At 45.3% G+C, this 23,959-nt stretch overlaps 2 protein-coding genes and 1 long non-coding RNA gene across 14 annotated transcripts in view; 1 reads left to right on the top strand and 2 right to left on the bottom strand.

Moving 5' to 3' along the window:
- Positions 1-2,554, bottom strand: part of LOC308485459 — a 42,040-nt gene extending 39,486 nt beyond the window's left edge. The window contains exon 1 of the long non-coding RNA XR_013990526.1: positions 2,424-2,554. This is a non-coding gene — a long non-coding RNA (uncharacterized lncRNA). The remainder of the gene's footprint in view (positions 1-2,423) is intronic.
- A 141-nt stretch (positions 2,555-2,695) lies between these two features.
- On the top strand, positions 2,696-7,281 carry STBD1 (starch binding domain 1). Its single transcript, XM_081021075.1, has 2 exons — positions 2,696-2,945; positions 6,080-7,281. The coding sequence occupies exons 1-2, from the start codon at positions 2,711-2,713 to the stop codon at positions 6,847-6,849; spliced, it is 1,005 nt and encodes a 334-aa protein (XP_080877201.1). The 5' UTR covers positions 2,696-2,710; the 3' UTR covers positions 6,850-7,281.
- Positions 7,282-12,081: 4,800 nt separating this feature from the next.
- The window catches only part of CCDC158 (coiled-coil domain containing 158), a 49,272-nt gene continuing 37,394 nt past the window's right edge, over positions 12,082-23,959 (bottom strand). For 11 of the 12 annotated variants that reach the window (XM_081020660.1, XM_081020666.1, XM_081020664.1 and 8 more), the window contains 8 exons: positions 23,072-23,238; positions 21,587-21,640; positions 19,730-19,789; positions 17,331-17,398; positions 16,933-17,142; positions 14,427-14,447; positions 13,478-13,579; positions 12,082-12,269 (listed from right to left, as the gene is read on the bottom strand). In XM_081020660.1, coding sequence (XP_080876786.1) covers positions 12,193-12,269; positions 13,478-13,579; positions 14,427-14,447; positions 16,933-17,142; positions 17,331-17,398; positions 19,730-19,789; positions 21,587-21,640; positions 23,072-23,238 — 759 coding nt within the window. In that variant the 3' untranslated portion in view covers positions 12,082-12,192. Of the gene's footprint in view, positions 12,270-13,477; positions 13,580-14,426; positions 14,448-15,422; positions 16,532-16,903; positions 17,143-17,330; positions 17,399-19,729; positions 19,790-21,586; positions 21,641-23,071; positions 23,239-23,959 lie in introns of those variants that run through there. The other variant, XM_081020665.1, reaches the window with a different exon arrangement.

Here is a 23,959-nt window from a genome sequence, read left to right as displayed (position 1 = left end):
TCCAATTGTGAGCACTCCAGTTTCAGAAGGATATTGACAAGCTGGAATGTGTGCAGACAGAGCGGTCAAGATGATCAAAGGTCTGGAAACCAAGCCTTATGAGGAACGGTTGAGGGAGTTGGATATGTTTAGCCTGGAAAAGAAGAGACTGAGAGGAGATATGAGAGCCATCTTTAAATATTTCAAGGACTGTCACATGGAAGATGGAGCAAGCTTGTTTTCTCCTCCTCTGGAGGATAGGACCAGAACCAGTGGCTTCAAGTTACAAGAAAGGAGATGCCAACTCTATATCAGGAATAACTTTCTGATAGTAAGAGCTGTTTGACATGGAATGGGCTCCTTCAGAAGATGGTAGACTCCTTCCTTGGAGGTTTTTAAGCAAAAGTTGAACGGCCATTCATCTTTTATGATTTAGTTGAGATTCTCGCATTGCAGGTGGTTGGACTAGATGACCCTCAGGATCCCTTCCAAGTCTACAATTCTATGCTTCTACGAAAAATATTCAATAACATTTAAAAAGCCCTGTTACATTATCTCAGTGATTTTGGAAAACAGGAGCAGGTTTTCCTGCTCAGTGCTTCCCCTTTCTCTGATCAAGAGGTGTATAAATTTTATGAAATCGATAAATGAATAAATAACAGGATATAGAGCATAGAGATGGGGGCAAAACATAAAAAAGGAATTCAAGTTATACTTTTTACTGTATTAGCTTATTAATACTGTACAGTATGAGGTTTTGTTGGGATGACGGGAGAAGCCCGGGAGAAGCAAGAAAAAACTTCAAATATTGTCTTTTTACAGAAGTATCAAATGGTGAAGAAGAGGTAATAAATCTAAATCTAATAATAATACTTGTATCTCTCCTATTCCATTTTTTATTACTGCCATGTTGTTATTTAGTGTTGCAGGATTGTGAATTTTTCTAGATTTTATTGTTTTGCCTGTTTGTAAACACTGCTTTGAGGTGTGTACATTTTTTCCCGTTCATTTTGGATTTGTGTTTCTTAAAATCTTTAATTTATTGCCTATGACTACTTTTGTTAGGTGACAGTTTTGCATCCCCCCCCCATGCTGCAGTTATGTAACTTTTTTTCATGTTGTAAGCCACCTCGAACATGGTTCCAATTGCGGAAAGGTGTCAGACACACAAAATCATGCATGCTGTGATTTATGTGGAAATTGTTCAGTTTGGAATTTTTTTAAAATATTTGATTTATTGCCTATGGATACATTTGTTACGCTGCAGTTATATATTCTTTTAATGTTGTAGTTATGTCATCATCCCCCCCCCCCCGTAGTTATGTGTCTTTTTTCATGCTATAAGCCACCTTGAACTGCTTTAAAGTGGCATACAAATAAAATAATCTATGGAGGAGTGGAGTGGCTTTTTAAAAAAGCAGGAACTGGGCAAAACTGAGTTCTCTTACCTTTTAAAAAATGAACTAATTAATTGGGGGGGGGCGGGTTGAACAGATATACACCCAATGCCTCAGCCAAAAACCCACCTATATCAATACATTTGTGGCCATTTCTAACCCAGATCCTTGTTTGCTTGTGTTTTATTAATCACATCTTGCATTTAGCCATTGCAGGAGGTGTTTTTGTTTGTGGCACTTCCACAAACAAACTTGGTGGTGAGTTCCCCCACCTTTCCCCCCAGAAAAAAACAACAACTTCATACTATACCTTTTTAAAATATGGCTGTTTTTTTGGGGGGGGCGGCGGGTGTTATTGGATTATTGTTCTTATTTCGATTTTATATGTTGTGATCTTTTCATGTGAACCGCCTTGAAACCTCCGGGAATATGGCGGTATATAAATAAATAAGGGAAGCCTTTTCATGTGTCTCATATATATATATATATATATATATATATATATGTATGTTGGAAGCCGCCCAAAGTCGCTGGGGCAACCCAGTCAGGTGGGCTGTGGGGTACAAATAAAATAAAACAATTCATGTAAATAAATGGTGCGTGGCTTGAAATGGACGGAAAGTCTCCTCAGGAGTAAAGCCCCGGCTAGAAATTTTGGCCATTCATCTTTTACGATTTAGTTGAGATTCTCGCCTTGCAGGGGGTTGGACTAGATGACCATCGGGATCCCTTCCAAGTCTACAATTCTACGAAAAATATTCAATTAACATTTAAAAAGCCCTGTTACATTATCTCAGTGATTTCGGAAAACAGGAGCCGGTTTTCCCGCTCAGTGCTTCCCCTTTCTCAAATCAAGAGGTGTATAAATTTTGTGAAATCGAGTAAATGAATAAACAGCAGCATATTATAGAGCATAGAGATGGGGGCAAAACATTCAAATCAAAATAAATCAAGTTATTATACTTTTTACAGTGTTAGCCGTAAAGCCCCGCTGCGTTTCTCTCAGGAGGGAGAGTCGGCGAGTGCACGCGCGGAATGAACGGCTACCTCGGAGCTGGAGCCGAAGCTTAATCCGGAGTGACTCCGCTTCGCCGCTGCTCCACTTGAAACGAGGAGGAGGAGAATGAGGGGAACGAGCAGGTGCGGCGGCGGGCGGCGGCTCCACCCCGAAGGCCCGTCCTGGGCCTCGGCAGGCTCCTCCCTGGGCCGGGCTCCGGGCTCCTCTCCGGGCCCATATAAGGCTCCCGCCGCGGGAGGGAGACCCCTCCAGCCCTCGCTCGGGCCTGCCGTGCCTCGCCTCACGTCTCCCCGGCCACTCTCCCCGCTCTCCGGCCATGGCTGCGGCGGGCGAGGAGGGCGGCGGCGGCGGCGACGCCCCGACGACGCCTCTGCGCCCCGCGCCTCACCCGCTCGGCGACGGCGGCGGAGGAGAGCCCGCGGCGGGTCTGTGGCCGGCCTTGCTGGTGGCGCTGGTGGCGGCGCTCCTCGCCTGGCTGTGGTACGGCCGCGGAGACGGCAAGGGGAAGGAGGAGGAGGCCGCCCGGGGGTCCCCTCAGCGCGGAGACCGAGGTACGGCGCCTGGTTCCCTCCCTCCCTGAGGGGAACTCCATAATAGTAATAATAATAATTAATAATACTGAATGACAATAATAACTTTTATTCTTTCTACCCCGCCCCTCTGACTGCGTTGCAAAGTTTTCCTGGCTCCCCTCCTCTCCTAACTTTTTCCTTTCCTGCCTCGTTTCGTCCCTCAGGGGGTCTTTTTGGGTTTCTCCTCGCTGCCCCATGTCTTGGAGGGGTGTGAAAAACCTGGGGTTTTCTCTCTTCTCCCCGCAAGGGATTGCGTGCATCATGCGCTTTCCACGCCGGCCCCGCTTTCCCTTCTTCACGTGTCTCCGGTGGTCTTGAGAAGGGCGCTCGAGTCGGGTTAGGGAAAAAAACCCCCAAATTAAATCTGCCCTCCGTGCATTGGAGAGCTTCTAGGTCAACCTACTCCTTTGGCTATAATCTTTCTCTCCCCCCCACCCAATCCACTCCCGCAAAGTATGTGTTGTGGGGAGGGTGGGTGAGTTAAAGGGGGGTTCAACCCCTCCACTTTGGTTTTTATTTTTTAATTTATTCATTAAATTTGCATATTGCAGATTTATACCTGCACCCCGGTATATAACACATGCAACTATGTAAGGGATGTTCGGCACGGCAGGGGAACAGAAAGGCTGTGGACTCTCTTTCCTCCGAGGTTTCGAAGCAGAGGTTGGATGGTCCTCTGTCATGTATGATCTGGTTGAGATTCCTGCAGGGGGTTGGACTAGATGATCCTTAGGGTCTCTTCCAGCTCTTCAGTTCTGTGATTCTACACTCCTTGGAGAAGCCTCCCCCCCTCCACAAACCACCCTGCTGTCCTCCAGATGTTTTAGGCTACAGCACCCATTATCCCGGTGCAAAAGTGGCGCCTGCTTGGGGAAGCCTGCCTTGCAGCGCTGTTGTGCACTGCGTGCAAATTCAGGAGATGCCACTTCTACCCAGGATGGAGTGGTGCGCAGTAATTATTCCTGATTTTCCTCCCATAACATGCCTTATGGTTCCTGATCTGAAGTAATGAGGGAATAGGGAGCGCCTGCTTCCTTTAATTGCTTGAGGCCCCTATCTGAAAAGCCTGTTCCATGTTTTGCCTTTCCTTGCCTCCTTCTGCTGCTATGTGTGCAGGAAGTAGAGAGTCTTACAGCTGGCGCTTGGTCCTGAGTGAGTCTGACCCACTGTCTCAGATTTGGTGACCTGTGTGCAGAGTGTTCTCCTCTTCTCCTCCTGGAGGAAATGGACCCTTCAGTCTTTTCAGATCTCCTGAGCTCAGAGATGCACAGGAAGGTGCCTTATACTGAGCCTAAACCATTAAAGCAGGTGCTGTACCACTGAGCCACAGCCTTTCATACATGAGCTACTGCAAAAACCAACTCTGATCTTCTGCTGCTGCTTATGCATGTTGCTTGGTTGCTGATTTTAATGTATTTTTAATCTTTTGTTGGAAGCGGTCCAGAGTGGCTGGGGAAACCCAGCCAGATGGGTGGGGTACAAATAATAAATTATTATTATTATTATTATTGTACCAAAGATTTACACATGTGGAAGTGTTGTGGTTGCAAACAGGTTTCATTTTACCACGTTAAATGAAAACGGAAGTGAAAGTAATCATCTAATGGGAAAAGAAGTGATTCACGTTCATGTATGAATCAGCTTTTAAAGCTGTTAATCTCCCTGCAACCTGCTCTCTCTATGCTTCTGTTTCTGCTTGTTCTCAGTGATAGAAAAGGAGATGATACGATCAGAGCACATAGCCTGAAGGAGTGAGCTGGAATCTCTTGGCTTCTTGTTAGCCTACTGAGCAACTTTTCAGCATGGCTTCAGCTGCTATGGAAAGGCAGGCAGGAGAATTATATTGGCAGTTGTGACCTTTTGCATTGCCGCATTTCCATCAGGCAGAGCTCTTGTCTTTTATTTCTGGCTGTCCTGTGAGAATCCTCTCCTATGAACTTGGGCTGTGCACTAGCCTGATGGACACTTATGGGCAACGCTAATGTGAATCAAGCCATCGGCTATTTTTAGTTCCCGTGTGGGAATAGCATGTTTGTCATTAAGCATATTCACGTCGGAGCAGAACAAGAATCTTGTAAAACCTAGCAGAGTCCAAAACAATAAAATGCAAGGTTATGGCTGGGGAACCATTTGCTGACCAGGAGTTTAAAAATAAACTTCCGTGTGAGAAAAAAGAAAGGCAAATGAGTGTCAGTATATTACTGTTTAGGAAAAATAATGATGGCTTCATGCCACTTTCATCTGAGTTGATACTGCTGTGTCCAACTTCTGTCCAACTAGGACAGAAAAAAAGAAGGGGAGGGATTTAGTGATACATTTGTGGGGAGCCAAATCTGGGCAAAATTCTTTCATTGGGCCATTTCTGTCATTGCGTGGCCAAGCCGTCTTCTGCCATGACTATAGTTGCTCATCTGCCAACTGGCTTCAAGTACAATCTGGCATCTAGCAGCAGATAGTTGGATGCGGTCCAGTATGTGGTGCATTAGAGCTCTTCCCCAGGGTTTGTTGTCTCTGCCAGTTTTCTTGCTTATATATTTTTAGTTTTGTATAGTGTTTCACTTGCAAAGCTTCAGCCAGATCAGGGTAATGGTTCTGGCTTGCTCACTCATGTGCAGTTAAATTTGCTTTATCCTTGTAGTTTGGGGAAAAAAACCTTTCAGCACTCCCGTAAGTGCAATGAAAGCATTTTTTTTTAAAAAAACTTGCACACACACTTACAAGGATTCCACAGACAGGTGTGGCTGAAGGTGCTGCAGTTGGGAAAGGCAGGAGGAACTTGATGAGGATGATCTCACATGGTGGTGGAAGGTGGGAATTAGTAGAAATCTGATGTTCACCAGTTGCTGCTGGGGACAAAAATGTTGGTATGCTAGTGTTAGATTGCAGGGGAGAGCACAATTTGTGAGGGGTTAAATTACTTTGAGTGGAACTCAGCAAAATTCTACTCCGAGTAAACCTACTGAAATGAATGAACCTGGGACTGGTGTTGGTAGAAACAGCAAATACCATCCCATGTAAAAGAAGCCCAACTTGCTACAGTACATGAACTGAGACACAGACAGGGACCTAGAAATTGTGTTCTTCCTAGCTAACCAACATTTTTTTCTGTTTAGAATCCCTTCAGAGAAGCTATGAGCCTGCCATACCTGAAACAAAGCCAATCAATGTGTCCAGCCCCCAGGAGCCAATGGGGAACCAGCTGGGTCCTCCAGGGGAACACAGTTCCCCTGATGTTCCTGGAGAGTTTCCTGAAAGAGAGCAACCGGCCGAGGAGCCTACGACCCCCTTAATGAACTACAAGGAATATCTCAGGAACGAAGCATTCGGTTACCCCACGACAGCACCTCAACAGAGCCCAGAAGCTGAAGTTCATGAGGCGAGTACTTCAACAGAAGCAGGTACCCCTAGTGACAAGCATGAGGAGAGATTCACGGAACAGAGGTGCCACCACTCTGTGGACCACGAGGAATGGGAAATCGTCCCTGAGCATTTGGCGTGGGGAGAGGCCACGAGAAAGAGCAGCGTGGACGACGCAAGCAGCAAGGACCCAGAGCAAGCCAAGAGGGTTGCTGCCGTGTCTCCAATGCCTCAGACTGTTCATGTGACTTTTCGGGTACATTACATCACTCACTCAGAAGCCCAGCTGATTGCCATCACAGGTGACCATGAGTGTCTAGGCCAGTGGCACCACTATGTACCACTCAGGTGTGACAAGGATGGGTTCTGGTCGGACTCTGTCGTCTTACCAGTTGATACCAGAGTTGAGTGGAAGTTCATAGTGGTGGAGAATGGGAAAGTCAGGCGGTGGGAAGAATGTGACAATCGAACCCTGATGACTGAACATGAGGATCGAGTGGCCCATAAGTGGTGGGGATTTCACTGAATCTGGCCTAGCACAGGGGTTCTGTTTTTATTCCATTTCACTATAGGGAGTTTTCCTGTTTTTGCCTACCTTAGTATATCTCTGTGCTGCATGTTTTGCCAGAATAGCCTTAGATTAAAGTGTCTCTGCTGCTAGCTTAGGCTTTTAAGATATGAAGAAAACTCTTCAAACTGAATCAGACCAAAGCCTTCCTAGTGACAGACATGTTAGAGCTGTCTAGTGGGTGGTGTTTCAAAACAGCTCCCTGCATAAAAAAGCTTTAATCCCTAAACTTGAGATTGTACTATGTGAGGAGACAGGAGCATTGAGTGTGGACACTGGACTGACAGAGCAGGAGAAGGTGCAGTTAAACTACACTGTAACTGTCTGTTAAAATGTTCTTAACTTATCATGACTGCAAAAGGAAACAATAAAGATTATTTTTAGACTGGTGACCGTCCTTTATATCTTGAGACCTAAAGCAGAAGTTGTCTCTGCCTTCTAGTCAGTAGGAATTAAACAGAAGCTCCTTTGCCCTTCCCAGGTTGCCCTCACGATTCGACAGAAATCCTTCGTTGCCACTGTTCTCACAGTGTACTTTTGTGAGAAACAGAGAAATGGTGATGGGCTGGTTCCTCCCATTTGAGATGCTCAGCACATATTTGGGTCATGTGTTAACTGTCACAGAAGCATGTTGACCATAGTGAAGATCCTAGTTTCCCTGACTTTTTCTCCCCTGGTAGGATTTCAAAATTGCTGCTGCTTTGCACAGCAGGAATATCTGTGACTACATATCCAGAGTTTGTGGATCTTTCCAATGAACGGTAATGGTTTCTTTCTAACCAGTGGTGGGTCTTTGACAGGGGGCTGTTGAAAGACTTGAAGTGTAGCCCTCTCTCTCTTAAGAAGGAAACAATGAAGGGAGGTTGAACTGTTTCTTGGTGTAGATCAGCGATGGGGAATTGCTGGTCTTCAGGGCCTAATGAGGCTGCCCTGTTTGGCCCATGAGGCTCTTTTGGCCAACCATGCACACCTGCTATTAGATATGATGTCAAGTGTAGGGCAGGTAACGGTGTGGCTGGGCTGAAACGGGGTTTGCAACAGTGCTCTGAAAGGGCAATCATCTGTGGCTTTGTCCACATGGGTTGATTTCAGATTGAATGGGCAAAGGAAAGCGGCTCAGCTGACATCATTGCAATGTTGAGCGATTGACAGGTGAGCCCATCTGTCAAACATGGCCCATGAGGTATGGGAGAGAAGGATCCACTCAGCCCCTGGCCTAAAGTTACAGGATTTTTTTTATGTTTAAGTGTTCCTTTCTGCACAAAATCTGATCCTTACCTCAGTATTACATTGATGGACTTCAAATTAGGGATAGAAGAGTTCATTCAGTGCACTTTTTGCAGCAGATGCAATTCAGTGGGTCAGAACTTGCTTGTGGATCAGAAAGAAACTCCCAATTGGATTATGCAGTTACCTTGATTTTGCGGTGCAGTTTGGGTGCACAAATGCATATAAAAATGCATACAGTATTTCACAGTTAAAATACAAAACACATATTCTATGGGAAAACTGTTGTGGGGGGGAATGCATACATCTTAAAATGTTAAAATGTAAACTTCATGCATTCTTTGAAAAAGATCTATACAAAGCAGGATTGAGTGGGCCTATGACTTGAATGCAGCTGAGATAAGAGGCACAAAATGTTCTTAGGGTTGTTTTTTACCCTCCAAATGGCTAGGTACTGGTATCGGGTAAGGCCAGCCCTCTTGTTTGGCTGCAAAGAAGTGAAGATGAAAGTTGTTCAATAAGATGCCTCTATACTTTTCCTGAAGAGCTCAAAAGGAACCAGGGGATATTATTAGCATTGACCACAGACCATCTTAAAGTACAGTATTATACTGCAAATGCTTTTGGCACCACACTTAACTTGGCAAGTCTATCTGGGGAGGGAACCATGGGAATTTGCTTCGGGCTTCCACAAATGCTTCTGCCATACTTAATGAACTCATTAATCTTTAAAGGTGCCTCAGAGCTGGTTGTTCTCTCCTCAAGGAATTGCAGAGGGTGCAAGAAAACAGCAACAAACATGCTCTGGCCAAATGGTAAATGTTGCAGTATCATTGGAAGGTCCTGGCCACGGTACCCAACTTTGAAGAAGTCCTAAAGTCAGTGGGATTACCATTAATATGAGGTTTTGTGCCAAAGACGACAAAATGGTGTTCATGCAATTGTAGCTATGGCTTTTAATAATGTAATAGCAGTTGTGGGAAGGCAAGCTGATCGTTGGGACCTTGGCATGGAACAACTAAAGGTAAAGGTAAAGGGACCCCTGACCATTAGGTCCAGTTACGGACGACTCTCGGGTTGCAGTGCTCATCTCGCATTATTGGCCGAGGGAGCTGGCGTACAGCTTCCAAGTCATGTGGCCAGCATGACTAAGCCGCTTCTGGCGAACCAGAGCAGCGCATGGCAACGCCGTTTACCTTCCCGCTGGAGCAGTACCTATTTATCTACTTGCACTTCGTGCTTTCGAACTCTTAGATTGGCAGGAGCAGGGACCGAGCAACAGGCGCTCACCCCGTAGGTATCTGCTTGGCCACCATTCAAACACGATGCTGGCCTAACAGGCCTTTGACTTGATCCAGCAGGACTCTTATGTTCTTAAACCTACTGTGGTCCTAGTCCTGTCCCTCGGCACTTGCTGTGGTGGGTTTTCTCAACCCCCCTTCTAGTTCCTTTGCTCTCAGCATTCAATAGAAAAACATACAATACTCTTTGTCTTGTAATATAGTATAACCACCACCAGCTTTTAAGTACAGTATATCAAGACTTTAATACATACTTGAGCTGAAGCTTGCCAGCTCTTCAAATACTAAGACAGAAGGGGCTTCCTTGAATGCAAATATTTCTGTTGGTGTTCAGAGTTTTTTGGTTGACTGACACATTACAAAGGTTAAAGCAGTCTTAACAAGGGCTTTTAAGTTTTGCAAATGGGTTTAAAGGCATGTTGGAGGCCTGTCTGAGAGGATTATCTGCATTATTTAGCTGATTCAGATGTTCGCATTTGAAAGCCACTTACCCTTCACTAGAATAGCTCAGTGTCTGTTTCTGGGGAGTTTATTCTTGCATGGACAGGAGTTGGGCGCATAATCTCAATTTGCAAAGCTGTGTTTAGCAGATAGCTTCTGTGCTGCTGGTCCAAGTTGATAAAGGAAAATCCACCTGGAATCTGTTTCAGAGTCCAGAGATACTAAGCAGTACATCTCATTTCCTACAGCATACGTGTATATTGGACTTTAGTACTGGGTGGTCTGCAGGCTCCTGCAGAGCTTGTCTGGGGTCTGGGTCAGCAGTGGAAAGGACTCCTTCGGGAGGTTGTGTACGCCTTCCTTGGAGGTTTTTAAGCAGAGGTTGGATGGCCATCTGTCATGGATGCTGTACAGTTGAGATTCCTGCATTTTATGGGGTTGGAATAGATGACTCTTGGGGGTCCCTTCCAACTCCACAATTCTATTATTCCACAGAGCCACAACAGGCAGCAGGGAGGTCAAAAGACCTGCACTACCACTTGAAAGAAAACTACTGCCTCACTACATAGTCATTCTTTAACCAGAAGTTTTGCAGTGTAACGGTGCTGTAGCAGAGTTCATGAGAGTTTGCTCTCAAAAACAGAGAACTGACCTTCCAGATAACTACATTTTGAAGCCAACTAAGTGGTACTTAAGCCTTTAGATCACCTTTTTTCAATTAAAATTAAGACCTGTCTGACCATGCTAAATGGTGTATATGTAAGATGCCATGGTTTTGCAAATATGCCTCTTTTAGGACTTGTTCATTCCCATTACAGCTGAAGCTGTGGTGTTTATTATAACAGACAAATACAGGGAGGTGCATCTTGTGTAAGGCTGCAGCAGTCCAGCTCAAACCTGTTCTGAATCTGTACCCATCTGAAGTTAGCTGGGGCTTCTGGCTAGCTGTTTAGGGAGACAGTGCTTAGAGCACATTAACAGATTGTCTTTTCTAGTACAACAACTGATTAATGAATTAATTAGATCTAGGGGCTGGGCATATAATAGCTTGTTTTTTTTAATAAACTCTAGCTCGGTTTTTAGGAAGATCTTAACCTATTCTTAGACTCGAGTGGGAATATTCCAGTTTTCTAAAAAAGGTAACAGCCCTGTTAAAACACACCTAGAAGACAGCAGGGAGAGTGTTCTGTACGCTATATATGTATCTCTGAATGTCTGGCATGCTTGGCATATTAGATTTATTTTTAAACTACCCAAGAACATCAACATGTGTGTTTGAGTAAATGGCAGGCTCTGATCAGTCTGAAGTAACGGGTAGCATGCAAGCCCGGGTCAGTATTTTCATTCTTCTTAGTTAACCAACTGTAGGATTTACTCCATTGACTTGCCAGTGGATTAGTACCTTTAAAATCACGCCTGTATTTGAATGCAACCCTTTGGAAATGGGCACTGTTTACTTTGGCTGAGATGTATAAAGGGAATGAAAGAGGAATGTGCTGTGCAACCTTACAAAAGACCAAAGTCTACATAGGAACTGAACATAAACACATATACCGAGGGGGTGCGGTTTCATGAGGAAGGGAGAACTGATGGCGCTTCTGCCAGCCTGCAGGAGCGGTCATAAGATGGGTGGGTGGAGAGGCAGCCTTCTAAGCAGAACACAGAATACAGTTAGATGGCACCTGTTGGCACCTCCATTTGAAACAGGGCACCCCTTAATTCACTGCACAGCCAGCCACCTTGGCAGCAGAGAAAGGAAACTGTAGCTTGTGTTTGCGTTGAGTAAGAGTTGCATGAACGTACAAAGTAACAAGATAAATATCTCTGAGCACTGGCATAGATTTCCAACCTGCCCCTCCCTCTCCCAACTTTGGCTGGAAAATGCCCTGTGAGGGGTAGGGTGTGTGTGTGGAAGGTATCACAAGGGTCATCTAGTCCAACCCCCTGCATTGCAGAAATCTCTTGCCCAACGTGAGGCTCAAACCCATGACCTTGAGATTAAAAGTCTCGTGTTCTACCGACTGAGCTACCATGTTGGGTCTCATAAAAGTCCTATTTAAATAATAAAGGATAAGGTGCAAGTTAAGATGGTATGAACATTTAGGGAGTTGTTTGTAGCTGAGCACATCCATTTGGTGAATATGGCCACTGCCTTGTTTATGCCAACAAGAGACTGGCACTTTTGTTTGCCAAACCTGCTTTTTCTACACAGAGAGGCAGATTACAAAACTATGGCAACTTTTATTATTAAACAGTAACAGTAGGCTTTTAGCATTCCATTTAACAGAGCACAATCTACATACATCTGAGCGACTGAGAACCACACGACATTTCATTTGGACAGCTTCTTCTCCTTCTCCTTTGCCTTCTCGATCTTCTTTTCCTGGCATCGGATCATTGTAGACATTGCTGAAGGTAGCATTGAGGGAAGGAACATTAATACACAACCAAGGAGGGTAGAAAACACAAAAGAACAACGCTCCTGTCCCCCTGCAGGCTGGCTCTTCACGAAACCCAGGACCGTATTCAACAATGCGCACCAGTGGAAGGGATGAGGTTGGCAAAGAACCTTTTGCATTTATGACCAGAGCTTGTTCCTCTTGTCACAAGTACCATCCAACCAGCGTTGGTAACAGCAGGGCGGTCCCCAGTGCATCACAAAGGAATGAAGGTGCCTTTTCCCAGCATTCTCCACTCCTGTTTTCTGCTTTGCCTGTGTCAAATGACCCCTCCAGGTAGAGATATTTCCTTGTACACTCAAACATACTGATGGCACGCTATACATAAACATTCTGTCAGCAAGGGGTGGTTTGAGCTTTTGCCCTTCCTCTGCAGGGGTGGTGCCAGAGCAGGTGAAGGGATGGGGGGGGGGTAAATGTCTGGGACCCTACTAAGCAGAATGAACAGCCCCCCCCCATCTCCATAGCAGGACTGGCCTACCATGCTTTTTGCTTTTTTTATTGTACGTCGCCTTGATTGTACAGAAGGCGATTAATAAACTGGTGTTTTGAAATACTGTATTTTTCTCTCTATAAGGCGCACCAGACACAAGACACACCTAGTTTTTGGAGGAGGAAAACAAGAAAAAAAATATTATGAATCTCAGAAGCCAGAACAACAAGAGGGATCGCTGCCTAGTGAAAACAGCAATCCCTCTTGCTGTTCTGGCTTCTGTGATAGCTGTGCAGCCTGCATTCGCTCCATAAGATGCACACACATTTCCCCTTACTTTTTAGGAGGGAAAAAGTGAGTCTTATAGAGCAAAAAATACGGTAAGTAATACACATTGCTAACTAAAGGGTGTGTGTGTCCCCATCCCCACGACTATTAAGTCCAGAGTTTAAAATCACCTAAACTGTTCCTTTCTTGATGCGTCTACTTAAAAGTTTGCAGCAGCTGCACCAGGACTCTCAGAATTACTCCTCCCCAAAGTGATACAGCATACATATTTGCAATGGGCAGTAAAATGATTTGCAAAACAGTTAACTTGACAACTTTTTAGTAAGTGGTACATCCTGTGTAGAAAGTCTTCTCTTTTTTGTTGGCAGCAACATGTAGGAAGACAAGTCTTATTCCAGGCAAATTACTGAATTGTCAAACAGGGTATGATTTCGTACCTTGGTTTTTCAACTGCAATGTTTCCACTAGGTTTTGCAGACTCTCCATCTTATTCTGTAATTTCCTGCAGGCGTTTCCATTGGCATCCCCTGCCTGAATAGCTGCAGACAAAATATTAAATCACAGTCAGAGATATAAATGGAGTGTTCATCTGAAAGCAGGCCCACCATAGTGTTGAAGACCCTGGAACTGGGCCAGCTCACAATTTATTAGTGGTATCACATTAACACTGGCTGATGGTGGTGGTCATGTTGATCTTCTGAAGATCAGCACATTTACACTTGAAATCCTAGTTGTTTAAGGGCCAAAACACATGCAATGGGAATGCTGCTAACATTTCTGCCATGTTCACAAAACAGGAATGAAGTATGCTTTACACTTTTCATGAAAAGAAGTGTGCAGAGAAGGGAGATTGTACATGAAACGGGAGCCGACTAAAACCCTGCGGATTCCAGGCCATGTTCACCATCATCTGTGGGGAAACCCAGCTGGAACTGGCTTGACATGAAGCAATGTAAAGCAATTGCTTGGGGAAAACACATTCCAGAAAGCTGGCCATTTTCCTATCAGCAAAATCTGTCTATCAGTAATTAAAAGCAAGCTCAGGCCTGTGGCCATTAAATAATCTATGGCCTGTGAAAGCGTAGGGGAGAAGAATGTTACTATTATGAATATTTTACTATTAGGCTGTCTGTCAGTGCGCTTTTTACTATGTTTTTATCATTGATGTTTTGTAATGTGTTTCTGAGATCTTTTGATGGTATATAAATTGAAGAAATAAAACCACCACCACCACCAAGGCAAAGACGAAAAGGAATGTGTAAAGTAGGCAGAATTTCTTTTCCTCAATATTTCAGCGAGCTGGGAGACTGCTGGTACATTACAGCAGTGGGAGCAGAATTATTTAGTGAGAAACGTTGCAAAATGTTTAAGCAAAAGTTCACTTACAAGAGGTGCCAAAGGAGATACCTGTTTGGAAAGAAGAAGGAAAACCCCAGTTAAGATAATGGGGTTTTGGATCATGATTACATGACAATAAAAGGTGCCACTTGACTTTTATTTACACCTGGAGGTTTTGAATGTTTGCACTGACTGGTGTGCCAAAAGAGGCCCAACTTGGGCACCTGGGAATGGGGCTGCAACTCCCAGGCTAGTAGCCTGAGACCCACCATTTTTAACATGCCATGAGCGCTCCTGAGTGACTTGAATGTCAGGGGCATTGTGGGCAATTTAAAACGCTCACTTTGCTGACACCATTTGCTACGCTGCTGCTTGGTGAAAACCACAGGGGAGCACTGTGCTGATGGCTCCCTCAGGCCTGTAGCTGGCTCTGATGCCAAAAAGCTAAATTTGGGCTGAGTCCTCCGTATGCCCCTACATTTTCTGTTCTTTCCCTTTTCCTTGTGATGTCATCACCAAGCCTGTAGCCAATGTCGTCTCCCTTTAATAATATATAGCACAGTGGTATCTCGGGTTACATATGCTTCAGGTTATAGACTCTGCTAACCCAGAAATAGTGCTTCAGGTTAAGAACTTTGCTTCAGGATAAGAACAGAAATCGGGCTCCGGCGGCACGGCGGCAGCAGGAGGCCCCATTAGCTAAAGTGGTGCTTCAGGTTAAGAACAGTTTCAGGTTAAGAACGGACCTCCGGAACGAATTAAGTACTTAACCCGAGGTACCACTGTACTTGGCTGTTGAAGCACATTGCCATTCTGCTAGGGGATCCAATAGGCAAAACGAGGCAACTGCCTCAGGCTATGTGTGGGCCTCACAGCCCTTATTTGCTTTGTCACTCAACTGCTGCCGCCACTGCCACCTATCCAGATCTTGCGAGGCTCTCCGGTATAGTCCTTACCCAGAGCAAGACTTTCTGGGTAAGGGGACCTGGGAGAGTGGCTGACTGCAACAGCTGTTCTGTGGCGGCGGCTAGAAATTCTTTTAAAAAAATATTTGTTAAATGTCAAGCTTCCACTTTAACCGATGTTTAAGAGAGAATTCCAAGCCATCGTAGAAAAGTGATGGCAGAGGCATTTTGCCCAGACACCTCACTCTAAGGACCCCCTCACACAGCGAGGCAGAGAGCCTGCCAGCACTGCCGCCATATTAGCAGCAATGAAACACTTGAAAATTAAGGGGGAAGGGGGATGGGATGGTGCAATATCTTACAACTGCCCTTCTCATGGCAGCAATTATAGAATCGTAGAATTGGAAGGGGCCACAAGGGTCATCTAGTCCAACCCCCTTCAATCCGGGAATCTTTCACCGAACGTAGTTCTCGAACCCACGACCCTGGGATAAAGAATTTCATGCTCTAGAATAGAATTTATTATTTACACCCCGCCCATCTGGCTGGGTTTCCCCAGCCACTCTGGGTGGCTTCCAACAGAGTATTAAAATACAGTGGTCTGTTAAACATTAAAAGCTTCCCTAAACAGGGCTTCCTTCAGATGTCTTCTAAAAGTCTGGTAGTTGTTCTTCTCTTTGACATCTGGTGGGAGGGTGTTCCACAGGGCGGGCGCCACTACCGAGAAGGCCCTCTGCCTGGTTCCCTGTAACTTGGCTTCTTGCAGTGAGGGAACCGCCAGAAGGCCCTCGGTGCTGGACCTCAGTGTCCGGGTAGAACGATGGGGGTGGAGACGCTCCTTCAGGTATACTGGACCGAGGCCGTTTAGGGCTTTAAAGGTCAGCACCAACACTTTGAATTGTGCTCGGAAACGTACTGGGAGCCAATGTAGGTCTTTCAAGCTATCCAGTTGGCTCTCTCCTAAATCTAATACAGTGATACCTTGGGTTACATACGCTTCAGGTTACAGACTCCGCTAACCCAGAAATAGTACCTCGGATTAAGAACTTTGCTTCAGGATGAGAACAGAAATCGCGCAGCAGCAGCAGGAGGCCCCATTAGCTAAAGTGGTGCTTCAGGTTAAGAACAGTTTCAGGTTAAGAACGGACCTCCGGAACGAATGAAGTATGTAACCAGAGTTACCACTGTATGGGTTGGGAAGACCATATGAAGAAGCCCCAACTACCCCTTGTTCCAGTGGTTTTATGGCTGGCTCTAGATTATAGCAGTGGGACGCGGGTGGCGCTGTGGGTAAAACCTCAGCGCCTAGGACTTGCCGATCGCATGGTTGGCGGTTCGAATCCCCGCGGTGGGGTGTGCTCCCGTCGTTCGGTCCAGCGCCTGCCCACCTAGCAGTTTGAAAGCACCCCCGGGTGCAAGTAGATAAATAGGGACCGCTTACCAGCGGGAAGGTAAACGGTGTTCCATGTACTGCGCTGGCTCGCCAGATGCAGCTTATCACGCTGGCCACGTGACCCGGAAGTGTCTGCGGACAGCGCTGGCTCCCGGCCTATAGAGTGAGATGAGCGCACAACCCTAGAGTCTGGCAAGACTGGCCCGAATGGGCAGGGGTACCTTTACCTTTTACTAGATTATAGCTTGGCACTTACTTCTACAGGCAGAAGAGGATGTAGCTTCCGGGGAGCTGCTCTTCTTCAGACTTGACCGGCGTTCTGAACAGGTTGCAGGAGTTACCTTCAGGTCATCCAGATGAGCCGTTAACAGTGAGTGCACGGGAGACCTGTCTTTGTACCTCTCCTCTGGGGACAGTTTATTTGAAGAAGTAAAACGAGGAGTGGAACTGAAGATTCCTTTAGACACTGGATGTGGCAAAGACAGCATTGCAATAATAAAGGGTAGTTAAAAAACAGACTAAACAAACCTTATAGAAAGAGCACGTTAGGCAACACAACATCAAGGCTTGGAAAACAAAACTCGAGTCCATATTCCAAGCCGATACTGTGCTTTCCCTGAATATTAGTTCTTTAATTGTTTAATGGAAACTCACCACTGGACGTGAAGGGAAGGGTAGCATCTGAATCTTCGAGGTCTGTAGCATGTAACGTTAAAGGTTCCCTGTGCACAAACAGAAGAACACAAGAGTAGCCCAGCTCGATCAGGTCCATGGCCCATTTAGTCCAGGAGTCTGTTTTCACAGTGGCCAACCAGATGTCCATGCAAAGCCTGCTAGCAGGACCTGAAAGCAACAGCACTCTCCCCTCCAGCGCTGGTATTCGGAAGCACACGGCTTCTGACCATGGAGGCGGAGTATAGCTTTCTTGGATAGTAGCCTTCAAAAGCCTTATCCTTCGTTCCAAGAGGCAGAGCTGCTAGATAAGCAGAGCTGTGCAAGAGCCACACAGAAGTCCAGAAAGCAGTCGTGTTGCTCCAAATAGCACAAGGGGGCAGAAGTACTTTGCAGCCACACCATTTCGTACACAAAAGCATCATTAGCGGTTCTCAACCTGTGGGTCCCCAGATGTTGTTGGACTACAACTCCCATCATCCCTGAGCTCTGGCCTTGCTAGCTAGGGGTGATGGGAGTTGTAGTTCAACAACATCTGGGGACCCACAGGTTGAGAAAGGCTGATTTAGGTGCTAGGGGGTTATGTTTCTGGAAGCAGTCACACTCTTACATATGCACACACAAAAAAATTCATCAATTCTCAATTAAACTTTAGCATTATGGCTGGGTGTATAAAATGGTTGAGATTAAAATATGTCTCTCATATACATGTGAGTTTAAAAGTCTCATTATTACTATTATTATTATTATCATAATATAAAATCACAAAATACATAACAAAAACAACCCCACCCCACATTTAAAAAGGGCATTGGGTGTCAATCAGCCAAAGGCTGTCAGGGACTGGGCAGAGGAGGAATGGTGGAGACCGCCTCCCCATCCTGACCCTCCCAGGGAGGAGGAAGAGGAAGACAGTATAGATTTACAACAGTGATTTGCAGGAGGTCACAGCTCAGAGGCAGATGAGAGGGAAAGTTGGGAAATACAGGGAGAGAAGGACCAGGCAGAACCAGAGCAGCAGCTGGCTGACACGTTGTCACTAGAAAGCATTCCAGACCCACCATCTCCCAGAACCCGGCGAGCCTTAAAAGTAGGAGAGCAAGGAGCTCAAAGACAGAGGGCACGTAGCAGCACCTGTAGAAGTGACGAATGAGGGAGAGACGGGGGTGGGGGTTCACTTGGGACAATGCCATTATCCAAGAGGCTGGGTTCTATAGCCTCTCTCTGTAAAGACTGAAATAAAAAAGGATGGCAAGAAACTTTTGCTTGCCTTTATACTTCCTGGGCAACCAGCCGGGAGCCGCTGACAAAGGCCTGGTTAAAGAAGAATGTTTTTGCCTGGTGCCTAAAGGTGTATAATGAAGATACCAGGCAAACCTCCCTGGGGACAGCATTCTACTAATAGTAATAGTTTGTATGATTGCATCCTTTGAAACAACTATTCTTGTTTTGTAGTTTTGGTTTATAGTATTTTTAATTGTATTAATTAACAGCTAATTTGGGGTGTTAAAGAAATAGTGTTTAAGAGCATGCACACAGATGGATATAAAAAGCAAGTTTGACAGTTTTCTTGTTGAGAGCTGTCCACTTGTGTGATATAAATCTGGTAAGCCACAATTACTCTTAGAAGTTTTGTATTATCCGTGCTATGATTTTGTGAATTTTTGTATTAATCTCATCTTACATTTTTGTTCTGTGATAAGATTGGTTGTTGTTCTTGTTTTACTAGCAATTCAACTTCGCTTAGTCTCAGAAAGTCATTCCTGATATAAAAATATTTCCATGTGTCTAATTCTCAGCGGGGAGAGACAGCTGTCCGGGGCAGCCTGCTGTGCTCTGTTACCAGCAAGTCTATGGCTTTCTAAATTAAAGGGTAAAGTCTTCGTATAGGGCCTGATATGTCACAGTGTGTAGAATGGACCAAATGAATGTACAGTGCAACACACCCTTATTTATTGATTGAACTGCAGTGGAAGATTTTTACCTCTAGCTACACGCAGACCTGCAACTGCTGTTGCTGTTGGCAACAGCAAGCCAATATGCTACAGGAGTTGTGTGTGATCCTCAGGGGCTGCTGTAGAATTTGTTGGGTCTGGTTCAAGGCAAGCAGAGAGGCAGGAGACTTCTGGAAGACCAGCTTGGGTTTCCTGAGCTCTGATAAGGAGCCCCAATGCATAATGTTGCAACATAAAACTGCCTATCACATGCCGGGGAAAAACAAACAAAAAAACCATTTACAGAAACTATGCTAAGAGGATGCTGCCACTGTCTCAGTGGTGAGATTTTCTCTCTCTCCCTAAAACATTTCTCCTTTGTGTAAAAAGGGAGGAGTGACAAATTTGTCATGTCAGAGGACTCAAACCCAAGGCATCATTTCTCACCTGCTGAAACTTTCTTGCCCCATGGTGACATCGGAAGGCAGGTCCCGGACTGCAGTTTCCCTGTGTTGAGAGACAAGGGTCTCATTAGAAGAAGAAGAAGAGTTTGGATTTGATATCCCGCCTTTCACTCCCTTTAAGGAGTCTCAAAGCGGCTAACATTCTCCTTTCCCTTCCTCCCCCACAACAAACACTCTGTGAGGTGAGTGGGGCTGAGAGACTTCAGAGAAGTGTGACTGGCCCAAGGTCACCCAGCAGCTGCAGGTGGAGGAGCGGAGACGCGAACCCGGTTCCCCAGATTAGGAGACTACCGCTCTTAACCACTACACCACACTGGTGAGAAGAGATGATGCTCAGGCACAAAGCAATACTTTAGCCCCTCTGGAGAAACCCTCTTGGTGAAAAAGGAGAACACTCTTTTAGAGGGGGAATAGAAATTAAAAATAAAATTAAGACTCCTCTGAGCTGGAACCTGCTATGCAGAGAAGGGTGACCAAGTTGATCAAGGGTCTGGAAACCAAGACTTATGAGGAACGGTTGAAGGAGCTGGGTATGTTTTGCCTGGAAAAGAGGAGACTGAGAGAAGAGAGGAAAGCCATCGTCATATATCTCTGGAGCTGTCACATGGAAGACTGAGCAAGCTTGTTTTCTCCTGCTGTGGAGGGGAGGACTCTCGAACCAATGTGTGGATTCGTAATCTGGTGAACCGGGTTCGATTCCCCGCTCCTCCACATGCAGCTGCTGGGTGACCTTGGGCTAGTCACACTTCTCTGAAGTCTCTCAGCCTCACTCACCTCACAGAGTGTTTGTTGTGGGTGAGGAAGGGAAAGGAGATTGTTAGCCACTTTGAGACTCCTTAGGGCTGCCTTCAGATGTCTTCTAAAAGTCTGGTACTGTATTTTAATATTTTGTTGGAAGCTGGCCAGAGTGGCTGGGGAAACCCAGCCAGATGGGCGGGGTATAAATAATAAATTCTTCTTCTTCTTCTTCTTCTTCTTCTTCTTCTTCTTCTTCTTCTTCTTCTTCTTCTTCTTCTATGGCTTCAAGTTACAAGGAGATTCCAACTAAACACCAGGTAGAACTTTCTGACAGTAAGAGCTGTTCAACAGTGGAATGGTCTCCTTTGGGAGGTGGTGGACTCTCCTTCCTTAGAGGTTTTTAAGCAGAGGTTGGGTGGCCACCCGCTATTGATGCTTTAGCTGAGATTCTTGCATTGCCCGGGGTTGGACTAGATGACCCTCGGGGTCCCTTCCAACTCTACAATTCTATGCTTGTTTTTCTCAACCAGCGCTCTTCCTGAGCAAGTTGCTTGGGTAGCAGTGGTTCATAAGCAAAAGCATTGCTCAAAGAGGCACTGTTTCCTATCTGGTAGCTGCTCTATCCCACACCTTAAGGAGAAGTGGTTCATTCTTCCATGCCGGATGAAAGCTGTTGGAGAATCAGGGGAGTATTTTATATTTTTTTGCTTGGGCAATCCTCCTCCCTAAGGGAGCTGCTCAGCAGGCTGTATTTTCTGGGCAAGTCCCACCCTGCCTCTAGGCCAGACGCTGATGTTGGCTCCTGCTGTGCTTGAGTCAGCTCAAGAAACACCTGTAACCGTGGCACGAAGGCAAAAAGGCAGGCTGGAGGGAACTCCATCTGTTGGCTGTCCCTGGAACAGCTTTTTGAGTGGCCAAGTAACGCTCATAGATATACAGATATCACAGAAGTGACCAGTAGGTTTTCATGAAACTAAAGAGCAACTTGTACATTAAAAGAAATACAGAACTGTGACAAATGCATCCTCGCTCTTCTACCTGGCTGCACCACAGAAACTTTGATCTTCAAAGGAATTTCAGAGCCTCGGCTGAATTGGCTCACCTGCTGTAAGTTTCATGTGATCTCCTGCCAATGCAGTCTCTGCTTGCAAGGTCCCTGTGTGGGAGGAAAATACAGCATGAGAGGTGCTTGTTTAAATTCCTAATCTGCCCCCACCCTGGAGAGTAACAGAATGCTTTGAAACTAATAGGTAAGTATAGGATTGCTAAGCCTTTGTCCAAAGATGCTGCCTATCTATAATGTAGCACAGTGGGTTGGTGGGCAAACTTCAGGCCTGAAGGATCTACTTTGAATTGTTGTTTTTACCAGAATCCTGAGATTCAGCAGCAGCGGGGGGTGGGGGGGTGGGATTCAGTTCAGTTTACATTTAAAGCTGAAACCATCACATATACAGGCTCCAAAACAATATGAGAACCAAAACACAGATATACTTCAAAATTTGCACTTATTCACTCTTATCCGAATATTACAGCACAATTCTCTAACCAGTGTTTACAAAAAATCACGGAATGCTGGAAATGTGAATTAAATGAACATATTAATGAATGTAACATACAAAAGTGTGTTATATTAGAAATCACTTGCAAAAATGTGTGCGTTAGACAAAACGGCATACGGAAATATGTTTATTATGAAAATTCGCACTAAGCAGCTGAATAATTTCCATGGGCATTAAAAACACAAAAACAAAAACAAAAACCCAGCAAATTGCTGCAGAAATGTGGAAGAATGAATGAAACACACAGTCCTTCCATACCAAAACCCAATCTGGGTTACCCCAAGCTTTCTTCCGTAGTATAATTTAAGGTGGGGTGAGAGTGATTTTGTTGCGGCTATTGTTAGTCAGAAATCCTTGTTGATCTACTGCAAATCACCCTGTGATCTCTCAGTAGATCCTGATCTACTTTCTGCCCTCCCCTGATGTAATGTACTTAAAAGATTTTGTGGTGGTGATTAAGCCTCTCAGTGATTGGCTGAGCTGCCCTCCTGAACCCAGAAGGGAATCTGTGGGTGCTAGTGGTTCAGCTGCTGAGATCATAGAGAGGGGCAAGGCTGGCTGAAGAGCCTAGGGAGAACAGGTGTTTGGAGGGGGCTAGAAAAATGCAGGAGAAAGGAGAAGATCAGAGAGAGGAGCCTGAGAAGAATAAAAAGAAGAGGGGGGAGAAGAGAAGAGGGAGAAATGAGAGGTGTACATGGAGCTACATGGGTGAGGGAGTTCCATGTTCATTGGAAAGAACTAGCTCAATCTGAATTTCAAAGTTCACCTACTACATCAATCACCTTTCACTCCTGCCTGCTGCAAGGCAAAACTAGAATCCAATATGAAGCCTTTTAGTGGATTAACACAGCATGGGTGATGTATCAGTAAATCAGAGACCACAGTACTTGTCGCACACTGTATGAGCAGAAAGTCCCTTGCCTAAGAATCATTCATTTCTGAAACGAATCATTCTTTTCCAAACCCATGGATAATAAGATTTCACTCATTTCCAAAGGCATGTTCATGGTGTTTTTGTACATTCTTACAATAAATTGCTAGCGCCTTCCAGAATTGAATCGGGCTCGCTGTCACTTTCTCTTCTGGGGAGAATGGTAGAGGGGATCTCATCGATGGTACACCGCAATTCTTGGAGAAGTTGCTTTAAATCTCGTAATGGGTCATCCTTGCCAGGGCAGCTGGCCCTGGATGGTATCTGAATGGAAATATGGATTTCAAATACTGTGAAAACAGGCCTTCACTTTTCAGAAGCATAACGAAACACCCCCAAATAAATATAGTAATTTTTTTTGGCACTAGTTAAAAGTAACATCTAGTTTCATTTTTATATTGTCTGACCAATTACCGAGAATTGTTATCCCACAGGAGTTAGTGATGCCCACCTCGTCCAAATACTACGGATGTCTTCGCTTTTTTTTTTCCTTCAAAGAGGAGGGATGTTCCCTAAACTGCACTGCTGTATTAACCAAGTTACCATACTTTTCCGTGTATAAGACGAGGTATTTTTCTTTAAAAGTTATGTCCAAAAATTGGTGGTCGTCTTATACATGGATAGTGCATAAGGTGGGACGTGGGATTGGTTGCTGCCGCAAGCCAGAGATTTTCAGTGGCTATTGGGCATGTTATTGGTGGCTGTGGCAAGGGCTGCGGATGATTGGCTGCCAGGGTGTGGCAATAGGGCGGGCGATTTGCGGCTTTTGGGATGTGTGCAAGTGTCAGCATCGGGCAGACAAGTGAGCGATTTCCGGCAATCTCAACAACTTTGTGCCCCCCCCCCCGAAAGCTCAACAACTATAGGCAATCCCCCCCATTTTCCTAATTTTGAGTCCTCAAAACAGGAGGCATCTTATAAATGGGGGGGGGTGTTATACACGGAAAAATACAGTAATTTATGGAAGGTAAAGGTAAAGGGACCC

The sequence above is a fragment of the Podarcis pityusensis genome (genome assembly GCF_964106645.2).
Source record: "Podarcis pityusensis genome assembly, chromosome: 9".
NCBI classification, from domain to species: Eukaryota; Metazoa; Chordata; class Lepidosauria; order Squamata; family Lacertidae; genus Podarcis; species Podarcis pityusensis.
Note: the sequence above shows the minus strand (reverse complement) of the source record. Positions and strands in the feature narration are given on the sequence as shown.